The sequence below is a fragment of the Rhamphochromis longiceps genome, linkage group LG11 (assembly GCF_057381845.1).
Source record: "Rhamphochromis longiceps isolate RC_006_pf linkage group LG11, R_longiceps_female_GT1.1, whole genome shotgun sequence".
Classification (NCBI taxonomy): Eukaryota; Metazoa; Chordata; class Actinopteri; order Cichliformes; family Cichlidae; genus Rhamphochromis; species Rhamphochromis longiceps.
In genome coordinates, this window is record NC_140567.1 from 19,456,029 (window position 1) to 19,472,098 (window position 16,070).

Genomic DNA, 16,070 nt, shown 5'->3' on the forward strand with positions numbered 1-16,070 from the left:
TGTTAATTCACTTGAAGAGCAAGTAACGTAATATGGGTCAAGTGATCAGTTTGATATCGATCTTTTGTGATACACCGTCATATTTACATTATTTGTACAGTACGAATGATTTGCTTTGGTACCTGGTCGAACTTCAGTTCTCCTCTGTCTGCCTGGCTCCGTTTCTCCAACAGCGCACTCGCAGGCAGCCGTTTTTGCTGAATTAGCATGTTCTAGAGTGTTCCTGTTTTCTTTTCCCAACTCTTTTCTGCATGTGCATACTGCCTCATTTATAGCTGCATAATCTGAGAGGGAGGGTTAAGCAAAGACAGACAGCAAGCAAAAAGAAGATAAAATCCACTTGGAGTAAAGACAGACTCTCTCAGCTAAAGAACCATGGGGACAGGTAAGACAATTTAAACATCTATGAGCAATTCTTTTAAATTGCATTAAGTGAATGTCATTAGGATTTCTTGCTAAAATGATTAATATGAGTATGCCTGCTTGTTATTAGTTCTGATCACAACAGAAATTAAGAAATTAATAAATAAATATGTGAAATTGCACAAGGAATTCTGTGAGTACTTCACATAATGTGGTACTATCTTGAGCAACTACTGTAGCCCATGTGCCAGGCCAAAGCACTGTAATATAGAATTATATGCACTTGAAAATTGTATATATATATATATATATATATATATATATATATATATATATATATATATATATATATATATATATATATATATATATAATGTTTTTAACCTGCTAACACAATCAAACCTTTTTTGTTGTTTTGTTTCTTTTTTTATCTTGTTTTTCTGATATTTTATGTGATTTTTTTATGATAAAAGAAGTATGTATGTCACATATTCTGGATACTATACTAGAAGCTAGTGTTGCACAGAATATGTGTTAGAATCAAGCACTATAACATACAACCATAACAATTACATAGCCATGTACACTTAAGTAAAGAAGCGTTTTTATAAGTTTCAACTAATGTCTGTGATGCATTGCTTTCATGTTTTTTTGTTTCGCAACAGGTCAGTCATCTGGGCTGGAAGCAGCTTCCACACACATACAAACAGCCTCCATTCTCATCTACTGTGTGATATTTATAGTTGGAACTCTGGGCAACGCCCTGGTTATCTACATGACGGGCTTCAAAATGCAGAAAACAGTCAACTCAATTTGGTTTCTCAACCTGGCCATAGCTGACTTCCTCTTCACGGCCTTCCTGATTTTCTCGATCATTTCTCTCTCTCAGAGTCACCAGTGGCCTTTTGGACAATTCGTGTGCAAGCTCAACAACTTTGTGAGTTTAGTCAACATGTTTGCCAGCATCTTTACTCTGACAGCTATAAATTTGGATCGTTGTCTGTCCATCTGGGTGGTGGTGTGGGCACAGAACAAACGCACAGTCTGCAAAGCTCGGCTCATATGTGCTGGTATCTGGGTGACTGCTGCGATCTGCAGCACTCCTTATGCCACTTTTCGCACCGTGTTAGGAGATAATGGGACATATTACTGTGGTTATTCTATGACACATGAACAAAAATGGAGTCTCCACATTTTTCGCTTTGTTATGGGCTTTGTGATCCCATTCCTGGTAATAGTCATCTCTTATGTGGCCATAGGGATCTGTGCAATGCGCATGCAGAGAACAAGGAGAAGGAGATCTCACAGAATCATTTTCTCCATCATTTTTGCATTCTTCATCTGCTGGTTACCCTTCCATGTTTTTAACTTTATAGAATTAAAGGCTGTGAATAACCCAGACCTCTGGAACATTGTTAGAATCATGGGTCCTCTGACTTTGAGTCTGGCTTTTCTGAACAGCTGCCTGAACCCCATCCTCTATGTTTTCATGTGTGAAGAATTCACGAAGAAGCTTCGGCAGTCCATATGTTTTGTACTTGAGAGTGCTCTGGCAGAGGACCATGTGTCCAGTCACTGTACGTCATCAACCATTTCAAAAATGTCTCAAAAATTTGATCCTGCTGCAACTTTAAAAATAATTGACCCAGCCATTTATGAAAACATCCCAGTAAGCAACGTGATCATCACTGAGGAGATTCCGGTCTCCGAGTAAAATCAACACACAGCAACAAAATCCAGTGTAACAAAAGGCAATGTAAAAAGGAATTCATTGATTTTTAATCCAAAACTTTCACATCAGATTATAACATAAAGTACATTCATGCACAGAAACACAAAGCCCGTGTTTTTGTCTTGTCATATTATTAGACAAGCAAGAAAGAGTCAGAGTAACTGAAAACCCATGTTATTGTGCTGCAGCTTGGAGTTATAGCTATTGAGTTCGTGATTAAAACAAAGGATTAATTCAATAGCGCCAAATCACAACAAAAGTCGCCTCAAGGCGCTTCATAGATACAGAGAAAAACCCAACAATCATATGACCCCCTATGAGCAAGCACTTTGGCAACAGTGGGAAGGAAAAACTCCCTTTTAACAGGAAGAAACCTCCGGCAGAACCAGGCTCAGGGAGGGGCGGCCATCTGCTGCGACCGGTTGGGGTGAGAGAAGGATGACATGAAGTATTACATGAAGCGTTTTTTTTTTTTCTTTCTTTGGAGAGGGGGTTGTTTTTGTTTCTTTTTTTGAACTTTGTATTGTTCATAGAAATTGGATTGCCATCATTAAATTTCCTTTGAGAAAAGTTATATATGTTTCTAAGTAAGCTTTTAATACTCCTGCTCATCAACCAGTTTTTTCTTTATGATCAGAATTCATAATGATGTCAGAAGACACTGAACTTTAATAGAGCATTATGATTTTGTTACACTTGTATATAAAATAAAAGAATAAAAACATTCTGATGAAGTCTGATTCTGAGTCTGATTCTGTTTATCTGGACGTAGCGTTTTCAGTGGGAGAAATGTTTCGTCACTCATCCCATTGTCTTCTTCAGTCTCAGCTGGCTGCAGTTTTCCCCAATCTTTTAAACAGTATATTTGCATAATGACTGAAACCTGCCCACTGAAGGAACAGTGGGCTGGGAGGTCAGTTTCTTAATCTTAATTATGCAGATTCTCATGACCATTGATCAACAACCACTGACCAAAACCCACCGATCAAAGGCCATGAGCAGTGTTGGGTGTAATGCGTTACTAAGTAACGAGTTACTGTAATTAAATTACTTTTCCACTGAAAAAGTAGAGTAACTAATTACTGTTCATTTTTAGGTATTTTAATTACAGTTACTTACAATGTACTTGTGTTACATTGTAAAATAATTAAACTCGCTGAAATCATTTAATTTCAATCATTTGTCTTCTAAATGTAGACGTAAACTCTGCCGCTTTAACATCGCTGTAGTGCAGCTGCACGTCATTTCGCGCCACTTTGCTGCATAGTCGTATTCTAAAGCAGAAGATGTAGGATTCGGCTGAAGCGAGTGGCTGTTTTTTGAAATAGAAATATTCCCGTCTCTTCACTTTTCTGAAACAAGCAGACAAGAATATTACAGTAATATGTAAGCTATGTCCTAGGGAGAAAAAACTATCGGCTGCTGTTAATAGCATGAGTAATCTGCTGAAGCGCCTGACACGAGAGCATAGACGAACACTTCTGAGTGATCCTTGTTCATCATCCATGGACAACTCCTGCTAAGCAGGCAAAACCTGATTTTATTTCAGCAGCACAGAAAGCGTCTGAAGGTGATCTTAAAAAAATTATTGCAGTCTACATTGTGGAAGAGATGCTACCGCTGCGTACTGTAGAGTCTCCGTCTTTAAAAAAAAAGTATTTATTATTTAAAGAGTTTAATTTCTATTGTTTGCCCGCTCAAGGTTTATAGGGATTTTAAGAAGTATTTAGTTAAATTACTTATTTAGTAATTAAGTTACTTTTCTGACACAGTAATTAGATAAGTCAAACCAGCGTTCCTCCCTGTCCAGGATGAGTACATCCTCATCCTTGAAAGAGTGTCCACTGGCCTGTAGCAGCTTTCTTTTGGCGCCTTCCCAGCTTTGACAAAAGTCCAGCTGGGATAACCACATTTACTCAGGGCCTTCACATCACACGACTGTGTGCGTTAGGGTCCAATCCATACACCGGCCACTCAGCCTTGACAATAAATATAAGACTGAACTCAACAGCATCATTTTTTAACTGAATTTTACTGTTTGTATTGACACTTGTTAACAACATACCAAACATACACTATAATGTTAATTGGTAAATCTATGAACGATTTTTAAATGATCTCTAAAACTATTAGTATATGTGTGTCTTTCATGTCCATCTGATAAGTCAAGTGACTTTTTGTGTAGCAGAAGCACAATGTAGGTAACCACAAATGGGACTCTCTACAGCAAAATATGCAAGAAGGGTACAATAGTTAGCTATAAAATAATACTCTATTAAGACTTCTCATCACAAAAATGTTCATTCAGTTCAGGCAAATGTTGTTGCATTAGTGTGTTCTGAGAAATTACTGTTTTGTTATCTGCTCATTTCTGTATTTGCGTACTGATTCATCTGCAGCTGCAGAAACTGAGAGGGAGGAGAAATCAAAGACAGAGAGCAAGTAGAAGCAGCAACTGATAGAGATCAACTTACAACCACGGCAGACTCGTCTCAGCTAAAAAGAGCATGGGGACGGGTAAGTTAATTTAGTCTAGACATATATTACTATTTCTCTTTAAGCAGCAATATGTGAAAGGTTATTTGAGTTCTTGTTAAACTGTTCAAAATGAGCACTCATACCTGTTATTAATTATGTTATTAATCACAAAAGAAACTGAGTTAGATAAATGCAAATATCAACTTGCACACAGAATTCTGTATGTGCATCACAAAAGTAGAAGCTAGTATTGCATAGAACATGTGTTGGAGCCAACTATGAAAATGCATAGCTGTATTTTGTTAATTAAAAATTACTTAATTTGTATAATTTGGCAACAAATGTAATGAAATCCTCTTATTTTATCTGTTCATATAATATATTGTGGAAACATGATTTGTTTAATAAAACATTTTCTTTTTTGCTTTCAGATAACATCACTTTCAATGCAACTCAGTCACCTGAACAAGATGCAGCTTTCACACACATACAAACAGCCTCCATTGTCATCTACTGTGTGATATTTATAGCTGGAACTCTGGGCAATGGCCTTGTTATCTATGTGGCGGGATTCAAAATGCAGAAAACAGTCGACTCGGTTTGGTTTCTCAACCTGGCCATAGCTGACTTCCTCTTCACGGCCTTCCTTATTTTCTCGATCATTTCTCTCTCTCAGAGTCACCGATGGCCTTTTGGAGAATTCATGTGCAAGCTCAACACCTTTGTGAGTGTAGTCAACATGTTTGTCAGCATCTTTACTCTGACAGCCATGAGTTTGGATCGTTGTCTGTGTATCTGTGTGGTGGTGTGGGCACACAACAAACGCACAGTCAGCAAAGCTCAGCTCATATCAGCTGGGATCTGGGTGATCGCTGGCGTCTTCAGCACTCCTTATGCCACTTTTCGCACTGCATCAGTGGGGAACGGAGGGGAAAGTTCCTGTGGTTATTCTGCAACAATCAAAGAACACAAATTGACTCTCGACATTTTTCGCTTTGTTATGGGCTTTGTGATCCCATTCCTGATAATAGTGATCTCTTATGTGTCCATTGGTATCCGTGCAATGCGCATGCCGAGAACAAGGAGACGCAGATCTCGCCGGGTCATTTTCTCCATCATTTTTGCATTCTTCATCTGTTGGTTGCCTTTCCACATTTTCAATTTCATAGAATTGAAGTTAGAGCTCCAGGGGATTGTTATAATGTATGGTCCTCTGACTGTGAGTCTGGCTTTTCTGAACAGCTGCTTGAACCCCATCCTTTATGTTTTCATGTGTGAAGAATTCCAGAAGAAATTTCGACAGTCCATTTGTTTTGTACTCGAGAGTGCACTGGCAGAAGACCATTTGTTATTTCTGTCCACCCGCTCCATGTCATCAACCTTTTCAAAAGCTTCCCAAAAATCAGACACTGCTGCCACTTTAGATCGGATCGACCCAGCCATTTATGAAAACATCCCAGAAAGCACAGTAATCATCACTGAGGGGATTCCTAGAACTGAAGAAGAGTGCCCCACCAGACAATGAATTTTGAAATGAATCATTGTTTTTTGTTTTACAAATTTACGCTCATGCACAGACATACACAATATTTCCAAAAGTGTTTGCTTGTCTGCCTTCACATGTATATGAACTTGAATGAAATCTCATTCTAATGTATAGTGTTTAAGATGATGTCAGCCCACCCTTCAACTCATTGAGATGTTTAGGAATGTGTTTACCATTCTTCCAGAAGACCACTTGTGAGATTAGACAGCGATGTTGGATGAGAAGGCCTGACTCGCAGTCTCGACTCTAATTCATCGCAAAGATGTTCTATTGAGGTCAGGAACCTGTGCAGGCCAGTCCAGTTCTTCAACACCAAACCCGTTCATCCATGTTTTTATGGACACAGTGCTTTGTGCATTCTTGCACAGTCATATTGGAACAGGCAGGGGCCATCCCCAAATTGTTTCAAAAAATTTGGGAGGATTAAATATTCATTACAGTTCCTTTCACTTGGCACAATGCAGTCAGAAAATTACCATTCTCCTGGCAACAACCAAACCCAGACTTATCCATCAGATTTCCAGACTGAGAAGTGTGTTTCATAACTCCAGAGAACCATCAAACAAACTCCAGGGAGTTTCTTTTTTTTTCTTTCATGCTGTCAATTTCCATGATTTGAAATACCATTATGACATTTCATTTTAAATTACTTTCACTTTTTTGTATGTATGTTTCTAACCATGTTTAAACAATATGCATCATACTCTTACACGAGAGCTGTGTCTTTTTATTGATCATTAAGGGTTTTTTGATCAACCTGTTAATAAAAACATGCTGATGTTGTCTGCATGACAAAACTGGCTTACACTCTGCATACTCTTCTTTTATTTCACTGGATATTTATAAGGCTGCATACTTTATGCCACAGTGTAGTATTGAACACACTATGCAAATTGAAAAATAAAAGGAATCCTTATATATATATATATAAATCCTTTAAAATTATAACCAACAGATTAACACATTAGATTTTTGTAGGCTATTAAACTATGAAATACAGTCAAAGAACTAGAGATAGCCTCCGCTTATTATAGGTTTGTTATTGCACGGATGAGCTGTGCCCTTCTCAATTAGGACTTGTGGTTGTTGCAAAATCAAAATGGTATTGCCTCACTATTCGTTCTGAGACTAAAAATAAAATTAAGTCAAGAATTATTTTTTTTAAAAATGGCTACTAAACACATTCTTCTTACACAAGGATAGATGTAGAACTGCAAAGCAAAAAATAAATACCGTAATAGGTATGATGGCTCCGGCCTTGTTATTGATTGGTGGGCATGTTTTTGTTTACTATTTTAATTTCCTCATTAACAGCTCCTCCCATCCACTGAAAGAAAACCTGTTTAGTATACGGTTTATATTACATTCTTCTTATAAGCAGGACAGAGGAGAGAAGAAAAGGTGCGGAGTGTCATGGTCCTGCGACCATGACTCAGTGACTTTGTGTTTGTGTTCTTTTTTGTTATTATTCTCTTTATTATTCATGGGCTGTTTTGGGATGGTTTGTGTTTTGGGATTTTAGATACTGGGTTCTGGGTTTGTGCTCCCTCTATTGGTCCCTGGTGTTAGTGTTCCCCTGTCTCGTCAGGTTAATCAGGTCCAGCTGTTTCCCCCCACCTGTGTGTGATTTCCCAGTGTCTCTCTGTGTACTTATAGTGTGTGTTTTCCTCTGCTCCTCGTCGCGTCGTCTGTGTTCATACCCGGTGAATCCCCTGCGTGCTCTCCCTGCTGTTCTCCCTTCATGTTCAGGTTTGCCACTCCCTTTGTGTAGTTTCTCCCAGTTTAGTTCGTCCTTAGTTCTGTTTGCCATCTCCACTTTATGTTCAGTATTGTCAATAAATCACCTTCACATCTAAGGAAGCGCTGCGTTTGAGTCCTCCTTTCCACTCTTCACACGGCCGCTGCCCCGAGCCGTGACAGTACGACGCGACCACAAGATGGACCCAGCAGCGCTTAATCCGTCCAGGGAGCTACGGGAGACGCTCATCGATGCCACACAGGAGCTGATCGACCTGTGGCTGGAAAGCCCGGGTGGCACGTCCCAGCGCGCTATAGAGAGGCGGCTACAGCGTCTGGTGACCGGTCTCCCGTGGCTTCTGGACTCGCTCTGTTCGTGGGAGCGGGAGTTTCTCCTTTTGGACCTTGGACTTCACCCCCCGTCTGCATTTACTTTCGAGCAGCCCGAGGCGGTGAGTGAGCGGGATGCATTGGCTTCCCCAGATTCCGGGACTTTGTTTTCTGGGGCTATTCAGAGCGGGATGGGAGACTGTACGGGTCGCTTACCTACCTTCGTGGTAACAGATCCTTCGCAAGTGGGCGTGTACAAACCCTCTGGAAAACCGACAGACTCTGTCTCTGCCGCTCCCTCCGAGCCAGGACTGTATCGCCATTCTCCGGCTCAGTTCTGTGTCCAGCCACAAGCTTCCAGGTCTGCAGCTCAACCGTTAGCCTCCCTAAGGGCACAATTACCTGTTCTGCCACCGCTCCAGTTAGCCACTCAGCCACCACCACCGCTAGCATCGCTACAACCCATAGTTCAGTTAATGGCTGAGTCACAACATTCATACTGTTTTTCCACCGCTGTTTCTAAGCAGGGAGATAAACTGTTTCACTACGGACCTGTTCCCCAAAAGCTGGCAACATTAGAGACTATTGCTCACTCCGGGGCTTCCCCAGAGGCTGGGTTACTGCCCTCAGCTTACTCTGGACCCCTGGAGGCCAAGATGCCAGCTGTGAACTGCACCGGGCTGTCACTGCCTGAGCAGGGTCAGTGCTCTGCGCAGCTGCAGCCCTCCTTATGTGTGCCAGAGGCCCACGTGCCTACTGGTTTTGTTTCATGTGTGCCAGAGGCCCACGTGCCTACTGGTTTTGTTTCATGTGTGCCGGGGGCCCCGGTGCCCACTGGTTCTGCGGCTGTTTTCGCTGGGGGGCCCGAGGAGCCCGTCCAGCTTCCTGTTTCGCCTGCTGGGGGGCCCGAGGAGCCCGTCCAGCCTCCTGCTTCGCTAGCTGGGGGGCCCGAGGAGCCCGTCCAGCCTCATGCCACACTGGCTGCCACGTCGGCTGGGGGGCCCGAGGAGCCCGTCCAGCCTCCTGCTTCTTCGGCTGGGGGGCCCGAGGAGCCCGTCCAGCCTCCTGCTTCGCTAGCTGGAGGGCCCGAGGAGCCCGTCCAGCCTCGTGCCACACTGGCTGCCACGTCGGCTGGGGGGCCCGAGGAGACCGTCCAGCCTCCTGCTTCGCCCGCTGGGGGGCCCGAGGAGCCCGTCCAGCCTCCTGTTTCGCTAACTGGGGGGCCCGAGGAGCCCGTCCAGCCTCATGCCACACTGGCTGCCACGTCGGCTGGGGGGCCCGAGGAGCCCGTCCAGCCTCCTGCTTCTTCGGCTGGGGGGCCCGAGGAGCCCGTCCAGCCTCATGCCACACCGGCTGCCACGTCAGCTGGGGGGCCCGAGGATCCCGTCTGGCCACCTGTGGCTGCTTCTCCACCTGTGGCTGCTTCTCCACCTGTGGCTGCAGCGCCGCCTCCTGCAGTACCATCACCTGCAGCGCTACCACCTGCTACTGCCACGCCTCAGCCTGAAGCTTCATCCTCACCTGGCCCGGCTTCATCCTCGCCTGGCCCGGCTTCATTCTCGCCTGGTCCTGGCCCGGCTTCATTCTCGCCTGGTCCTGGTCCGGCTTCAGCCTCGCCTGGTCATGGTCCGGCTTCATCCTCGCCTGGTCCAGCTTCAGCTTCATCCTCGTCTGGTCCAGCTTCAGCTTCATCCTCGTCTGGTCCAGCCTTCGTGTCTGCATCCTCGTCTGGTCCAGCCTTTGTGTCAGCATCCGCATCATCGCCTGCAGCGGCGTCTTCGGCATCCGCATCATCGCCTGCAGCGGCATCTTCAGCATCTTCGCCCGCTGCGGCCCCGGCTTCCGTGCCTTCAGCCTCGCCTGGCCCAGCCTCGTTTGGGTCTGGAGCTAAACGGCCGTTTTCTGGACCGCTGGCTAGGCTACTGGCCGGGCGCCAGTAGCCTAGCCTAGCCTAGCCAATGGCGGCCGCCATTGCCTGAGCGGCCGCTGTTGCCTTCCGCACGGCCGGCCCCCGGACCGCCATTGCCTGAGCGGCCGCCGTTGCCTTCCGCACGGCCGGCCCCCGGACCGCCATTGCCTGAGCGGCCGCCGTTGCCTTCCGCACGGCCGGCCCCGGACCCTCTTCGCCTGAACTGTTCCATCCTGGCCTCCTGTGTTATCGGGCCCCAGGCCGGCCACCTGAACTGTGTTTTGGACTCTGCTCCCCTGTGAGTTTTGTGTACCTTTTTTTTTTTTTTGGGACTCTGGGGCCTCCATCTTTGGTCATGGCCCGGTCCCTCCGTCCTGGGCCCCCTGCCGCCCGCCCGGATCTGGTGGTGTGTTTCTGTGGCTGTCGGGGGCCAGCCCTTGAGGGGGGGGTACTGTCATGGTCCTGCGACCATGACTCAGTGACTTTGTGTTTGTGTTCTTTTTTGTTATTATTCTCTTTATTATTCATGGGCTGTTTTGGGATGGTTTGTGTTTTGGGATTTTAGATACTGGGTTCTGGGTTTGTGCTCCCTCTATTGGTCCCTGGTGTTAGTGTTCCCCTGTCTCGTCAGGTTAATCAGGTCCAGCTGTTTCCCCCCACCTGTGTGTGATTTCCCAGTGTCTCTCTGTGTACTTATAGTGTGTGTTTTCCTCTGCTCCTCGTCGCGTCGTCTGTGTTCATACCCGGTGAATCCCCTGCGTGCTCTCCCTGCTGTTCTCCCTTCATGTTCAGGTTTGCCACTCCCTTTGTGTAGTTTCTCCCAGTTTAGTTCGTCCTTATTTCTGTTTGCCATCTCCACTTTATGTTCAGTATTGTCAATAAATCACCTTCACATCTAAGGAAGCGCTGCGTTTGAGTCCTCCTTTCCACTCTTCACACGGCCGCTGCCCCGAGCCGTGACACGGAGAGTAGAGGAGCTGAACAACGAGATACCAAAATAACAGGAAAGAAGTTATGAGACCAGGGCAGGTAAAATTTAAAAACTTAACTAGATAAATACTTTCTCAAATTAATACTTCATCGACATTCTAACATTTAAAAGTTTTATTCCTGCTGCTTAATTTTTTTTATTGCATCAAACAAGAAGAACTCAAATTGAACTTTTTATTGTTTACTGTTTATTTCTGAATCATTCTAAGAATTCAATCTTTAGTGTTCATAATGTTTGAGATGTTATATGAATTATACTATAAAATGTTTTGTTTATTTGTTTATTTGTTTATTTATAAGGAACCCCATTAGCTTCCACAACAGTGGTTGCTAGTCTTCCTGGGGCCCAAGCCATCAAATATCTCCAAATAAAATGTTACAACAATTAGATCTACAGTAAAGTTTTACAATACTGAAATGTAAACATGTGAATATTAAAAATTATATAAAAGCAGAAAACCAAAACAAAACACTCAAACAAAATACACAATTTCCATTACAAGTGATATTACCCTCTACAATTTTTACAAATACATTAAAAACTGCCTAAATAGGCTTTTAGGTGATTTTTAAAATTATGAATTGAAGCCAATTCTCTTATTGCCTCAGGCAACTTATTCCACTGAAACGATGCTCTGAATATAACAGAGTTTTTCAAAAAGTTACTTTTAACACGAGGAATTACTAAATTGTGGTTGGTTGAGAATCGTGTGGCATGATTATGAATTTCATCTGGATACTGCAACTGAGCACAAAAAAAGTGTGGTGTGTTTAACAGTATTGTTTTCTTTAAAAATACAAGTAAGCCATAGTATAATTTAGCTTGTACAGAAAGCCAAGAAAGTTTATCATGCATTTTGTCAATACTTGTATAGTATGAACACCTTAACACTAATCTGGCCGCCCTATTTTGGACTAACTGAAGTCTATTCAGATCTGTCTTATTAGCTGCAGACCAGATGATTGAGCAGTACTCTAGATGAGATAATACTAGTGCATTAATGACATCTTTCATAACTGAAGAAGTAATATAAAAGGAGCATTTCCTAGCTATAGCTATGCCCTGTCCCATTTTCTTAATAACAGAATTGATGTGCTGAGACCATGAAAGGTGGTGGTTTATGGTAACACCAAGTAATTTAATCTGGGTGACCTGTTCTAATGCCGATCCAGCTATGGAAAGATTTAGTTGTGGACTGTTGATTAAACGTGCTCTACTTCCTATTAACATGGATTTGGATTTAGTCACATTTATAATCATGTTGTTTTTACTTATCCAATCAAACACATTCAGCAAATCTAGTTGTAATACACTTGTCAATTCAGAGTGGCTACTGGCTGAATAAAACATGGTGGAATCATCAGCGTACATTACAAGATGAGATTTATCCAGGACATACGGCAAATCATTTGTAAAAACTGAGTAGAGAAGTGGACCGAGGCAGCTGCCTTGGGGTAGACCACAGTTCATTTCGCGGCCCTCTGAGAAATAACCATTATAATAAACCTTTTGCCTTCTTCCAGACAGATAACTTTCCATCCAGCACAAAGCAGTAATTTTAAAAAAAACTTTAAAGAGGTGTTGTTATCAAAGGAAAATCCAAAACATTTCAGAGCTGGGCTAAGGGCTCAGTGTTTCAAAACCCTAACAACCCCCCTGGTATAAAGTAACAAATTTACTAAGAAATAAGAATAACTGAATATGTGATTAAGAAAAAAGCAAAACTAATAAATTAATAAATAAACAGAAGAACATCATAAAAACGCACTCCTGTAACGAGCTGTCATTTAGGATGGCACCGTGGTAGTAGAATCGTGAAATGGACACTTGTGGCAATGATTCTGATATATGACAATTTATGTCATCTTTTTCAATGATATTACTGAAGTCAAGTACTCGGTGCAGAGTTCAGAAATTACAAAAGAAATAGCAAGATCGTATCAATAAATTATAAACAAACCACTATTAATGCAAATGATTACCCAGTGCCATGTGCAGAAAGTAATGATATACATGGTCAGAGGGCCCGGTGGCGCCAGTGTCCGGCAGCCTCGCCTCTGTCAGTGCGCCCCAGAGCGGCTGTGGCTACAATGTAGCTTGCCATCACCAGTGTGTGAATGTGTGTGTGAATGGGTGGATGACTGAATGTGTAAAGTGCTTTGGGGTCCTTAGGGACTGGTAAAGCGCTATACAAATACAGGCCATTTACCATTTACCATTTACATAGTACTGGTATACACTGTTAAATGCATGACCACCGAGAAAAATCAACTGCTTGAGACATATGGTATTCTATTATTTGAAAAGTGTCCTTGGGCACCTCTACTTAGTTCTATCTGAACATCTAGATCAACCAGATAATTACAGCTAATGTGCAAACACACAGAAACTTTCCAACACGTGTGCAGGAAGCATTACTGTGTTTTTAAAGCACAGCTAATGCTAACAAAGAAGCAAAAGCATATTTACATTTTTTCCATCTCTGCACCAGTGACTACTTCCATACAAAATCAATAATATACAGTTTTACTGTTTGCATCGACACTTAATAACAACAGTCTTTGCCAAACAGCCACTTTAATGTTATTTGGTGAATCTTTATGCAATAAACTCTTACATTTTTAGCACTTCTTTGTCTTTTGTGTTCATCTGATAAGCCAAAGAGTGTCTGTAAGGGTGCATGAATGTGAGTACAGTGCAGCACAAGAACGATGTAGCTAACCACGATCGGTGATTGTCTACAGTGATATATGTACAACATTGGCACAATATACAGATATAAATAATACTCTTGTAAGATTTGTCCAACCTTTTGAGCGTCATCACAAAAATGTTCATTCAGTTCAGGCAAATGTTGTTGCATTAGCATATTCTGAGGCGTTACTATTAAATTATCTGCTCATTTCTGTATTTGCATACTGCTTCATCTGCAGCTGCAAAAACTGAGAGGGCAGCGTTATCAAAGACAGAGAGCAAGTAGAAGCAGCAACTGATAGAGATCAACTTACAACCACGGCAGACTCTCTCAGCTAAAAAGAGCATGGGGACGGGTAAGTTAATTTAGTCTAGACATATATTACTATTTCTCTTTAAGCAGCAATATGTGAAAGGTTATTTGAGTTCTTGTTAAACTGTTCAAAATGAGCACTCATACCTGTTATTAATTATGTTATTAATCACAAAAGAAACTGAGTTAGATAAATGCAAATATCAACTTGCACACAGAATTCTGTATGTGCATCACAAAAGTAGAAGCTAGTATTGCATAGAACATGTGTTGGAGCCAACTATGAAAATGCATAGCTGTATTTTGTTAATTAAAAATTACTTAATTTGTATAATTTGGCAACAAATGTAATGAAATCCTCTTATTTTATCTGTTCATATAATATATTGTGGAAACATGATTTGTTTAATAAAACATTTTCTTTTTTGCTTTCAGATAACATCACTTTCAATGCAACTCAGTCACCTGAACAAGATGCAGCTTTCACACACATACAAACAGCCTCCATTGTCATCTACTGTGTGATATTTATAGCTGGAACTCTGGGCAATGGCCTTGTTATCTATGTGGCGGGATTCAAAATGCAGAAAACAGTCGACTCGGTTTGGTTTCTCAACCTGGCCATAGCTGACTTCCTCTTCACGGCCTTCCTTATTTTCTCGATCATTTCTCTCTCTCAGAGTCACCGATGGCCTTTTGGAGAATTCATGTGCAAGCTCAACACCTTTGTGAGTGTAGTCAACATGTTTGTCAGCATCTTTACTCTGACAGCCATGAGTTTGGATCGTTGTCTGTGTATCTGTGTGGTGGTGTGGGCACACAACAAACGCACAGTCAGCAAAGCTCAGCTCATATCAGCTGGGATCTGGGTGATCGCTGGCGTCTTCAGCACTCCTTATGCCACTTTTCGCACTGCATCAGTGGGGAACGGAGGGGAAAGTTCCTGTGGTTATTCTGCAACAATCAAAGAACACAAATTGACTCTCGACATTTTTCGCTTTGTTATGGGCTTTGTGATCCCATTCCTGATAATAGTGATCTCTTATGTGTCCATTGGTATCCGTGCAATGCGCATGCCGAGAACAAGGAGACGCAGATCTCGCCGGGTCATTTTCTCCATCATTTTTGCATTCTTCATCTGTTGGTTGCCTTTCCACATTTTCAATTTCATAGAATTGAAGTTAGAGCTCCAGGGGATTGTTATAATGTATGGTCCTCTGACTGTGAGTCTGGCTTTTCTGAACAGCTGCTTGAACCCCATCCTTTATGTTTTCATGTGTGAAGAATTCCAGAAGAAATTTCGACAGTCCATTTGTTTTGTACTCGAGAGTGCACTGGCAGAAGACCATTTGTTATTTCTGTCCACCCGCTCCATGTCATCAACCTTTTCAAAAGCTTCCCAAAAATCAGACACTGCTGCCACTTTAGATCGGATCGACCCAGCCATTTATGAAAACATCCCAGAAAGCACAGTAATCATCACTGAGGGGATTCCTAGAACTGAATAAGAGTGCCCCACCAGACAATGAATTTTGAAATGAATCATTGTTTTTTGTTTTACAAATTTACGCTCATGCACAGACATACACAATATTTCCAAAAGTGTTTGCTTGTCTGCCTTCACATGTATATGAACTTGAATGAAATCTCATTCTAATGTATAGTGTTTAAGATGATGTCAGCCCACCCTTCAACTCATTGAGATGTTTAGGAATGTGTTTACCATTCTTCCAGAAGACCACTTGTGAGATTAGACAGCGATGTTGGATGAGAAGGCCTGACTCGCAGTCTCGACTCTAATTCATCGCAAAGATGTTCTATTGAGGTCAGGAACCTGTGCAGGCCAGTCCAGTTCTTCAACACCAAACCCGTTCATCCATGTTTTTATGGACACAGTGCTTTGTGCATTCTTGCACAGTCATATTGGAACAGGCAGGGGCCATCCCCAAATTGTTTCAAAAAATTTGGGAGGATTAA

General features: G+C 42.4%; 3 protein-coding genes across 3 annotated transcripts; all 3 read left to right on the forward strand.

Annotated features, from left to right (window-relative positions):
- The first annotated feature begins 1,127 nt into the window (after positions 1 to 1,127).
- LOC146658904 (chemerin-like receptor 1) lies at positions 1,128 to 2,403 on the forward strand. Its single transcript, XM_085421794.1, has one exon. It carries the CDS (start codon positions 1,139 to 1,141, stop codon positions 2,075 to 2,077), a length of 939 nt encoding a protein of 312 aa, XP_085277920.1. The 5' UTR covers positions 1,128 to 1,138; the 3' UTR covers positions 2,078 to 2,403.
- Positions 2,404 to 4,919: 2,516 nt separating this feature from the next.
- LOC146658905 (formyl peptide receptor 2-like) lies at positions 4,920 to 6,098 on the forward strand. Its single transcript, XM_085424172.1, has one exon. The coding sequence runs from the start codon at positions 4,920 to 4,922 to the stop codon at positions 6,096 to 6,098; it is 1,179 nt and encodes a 392-aa protein (XP_085280298.1).
- An 8,345-nt stretch (positions 6,099 to 14,443) lies between these two features.
- LOC146658906 (formyl peptide receptor 2-like) lies at positions 14,444 to 15,601 on the forward strand. The gene has a single exon (XM_085424173.1). It carries the CDS (start codon positions 14,444 to 14,446, stop codon positions 15,599 to 15,601), a length of 1,158 nt encoding a protein of 385 aa, XP_085280299.1.
- Positions 15,602 to 16,070: the final 469 nt, after the last annotated feature.

Coding starts and splice junctions, on each gene's coding strand:
- LOC146658904 (XM_085421794.1), top strand. CDS start 1,139: ATGACGGGCTTCAAAATGCAGAAAACAGTCAACTCAATTTGGTTTCTC.
- LOC146658905 (XM_085424172.1), top strand. CDS start 4,920: ATGAAATCCTCTTATTTTATCTGTTCATATAATATATTGTGGAAACAT.
- LOC146658906 (XM_085424173.1), top strand. CDS start 14,444: ATGAAATCCTCTTATTTTATCTGTTCATATAATATATTGTGGAAACAT.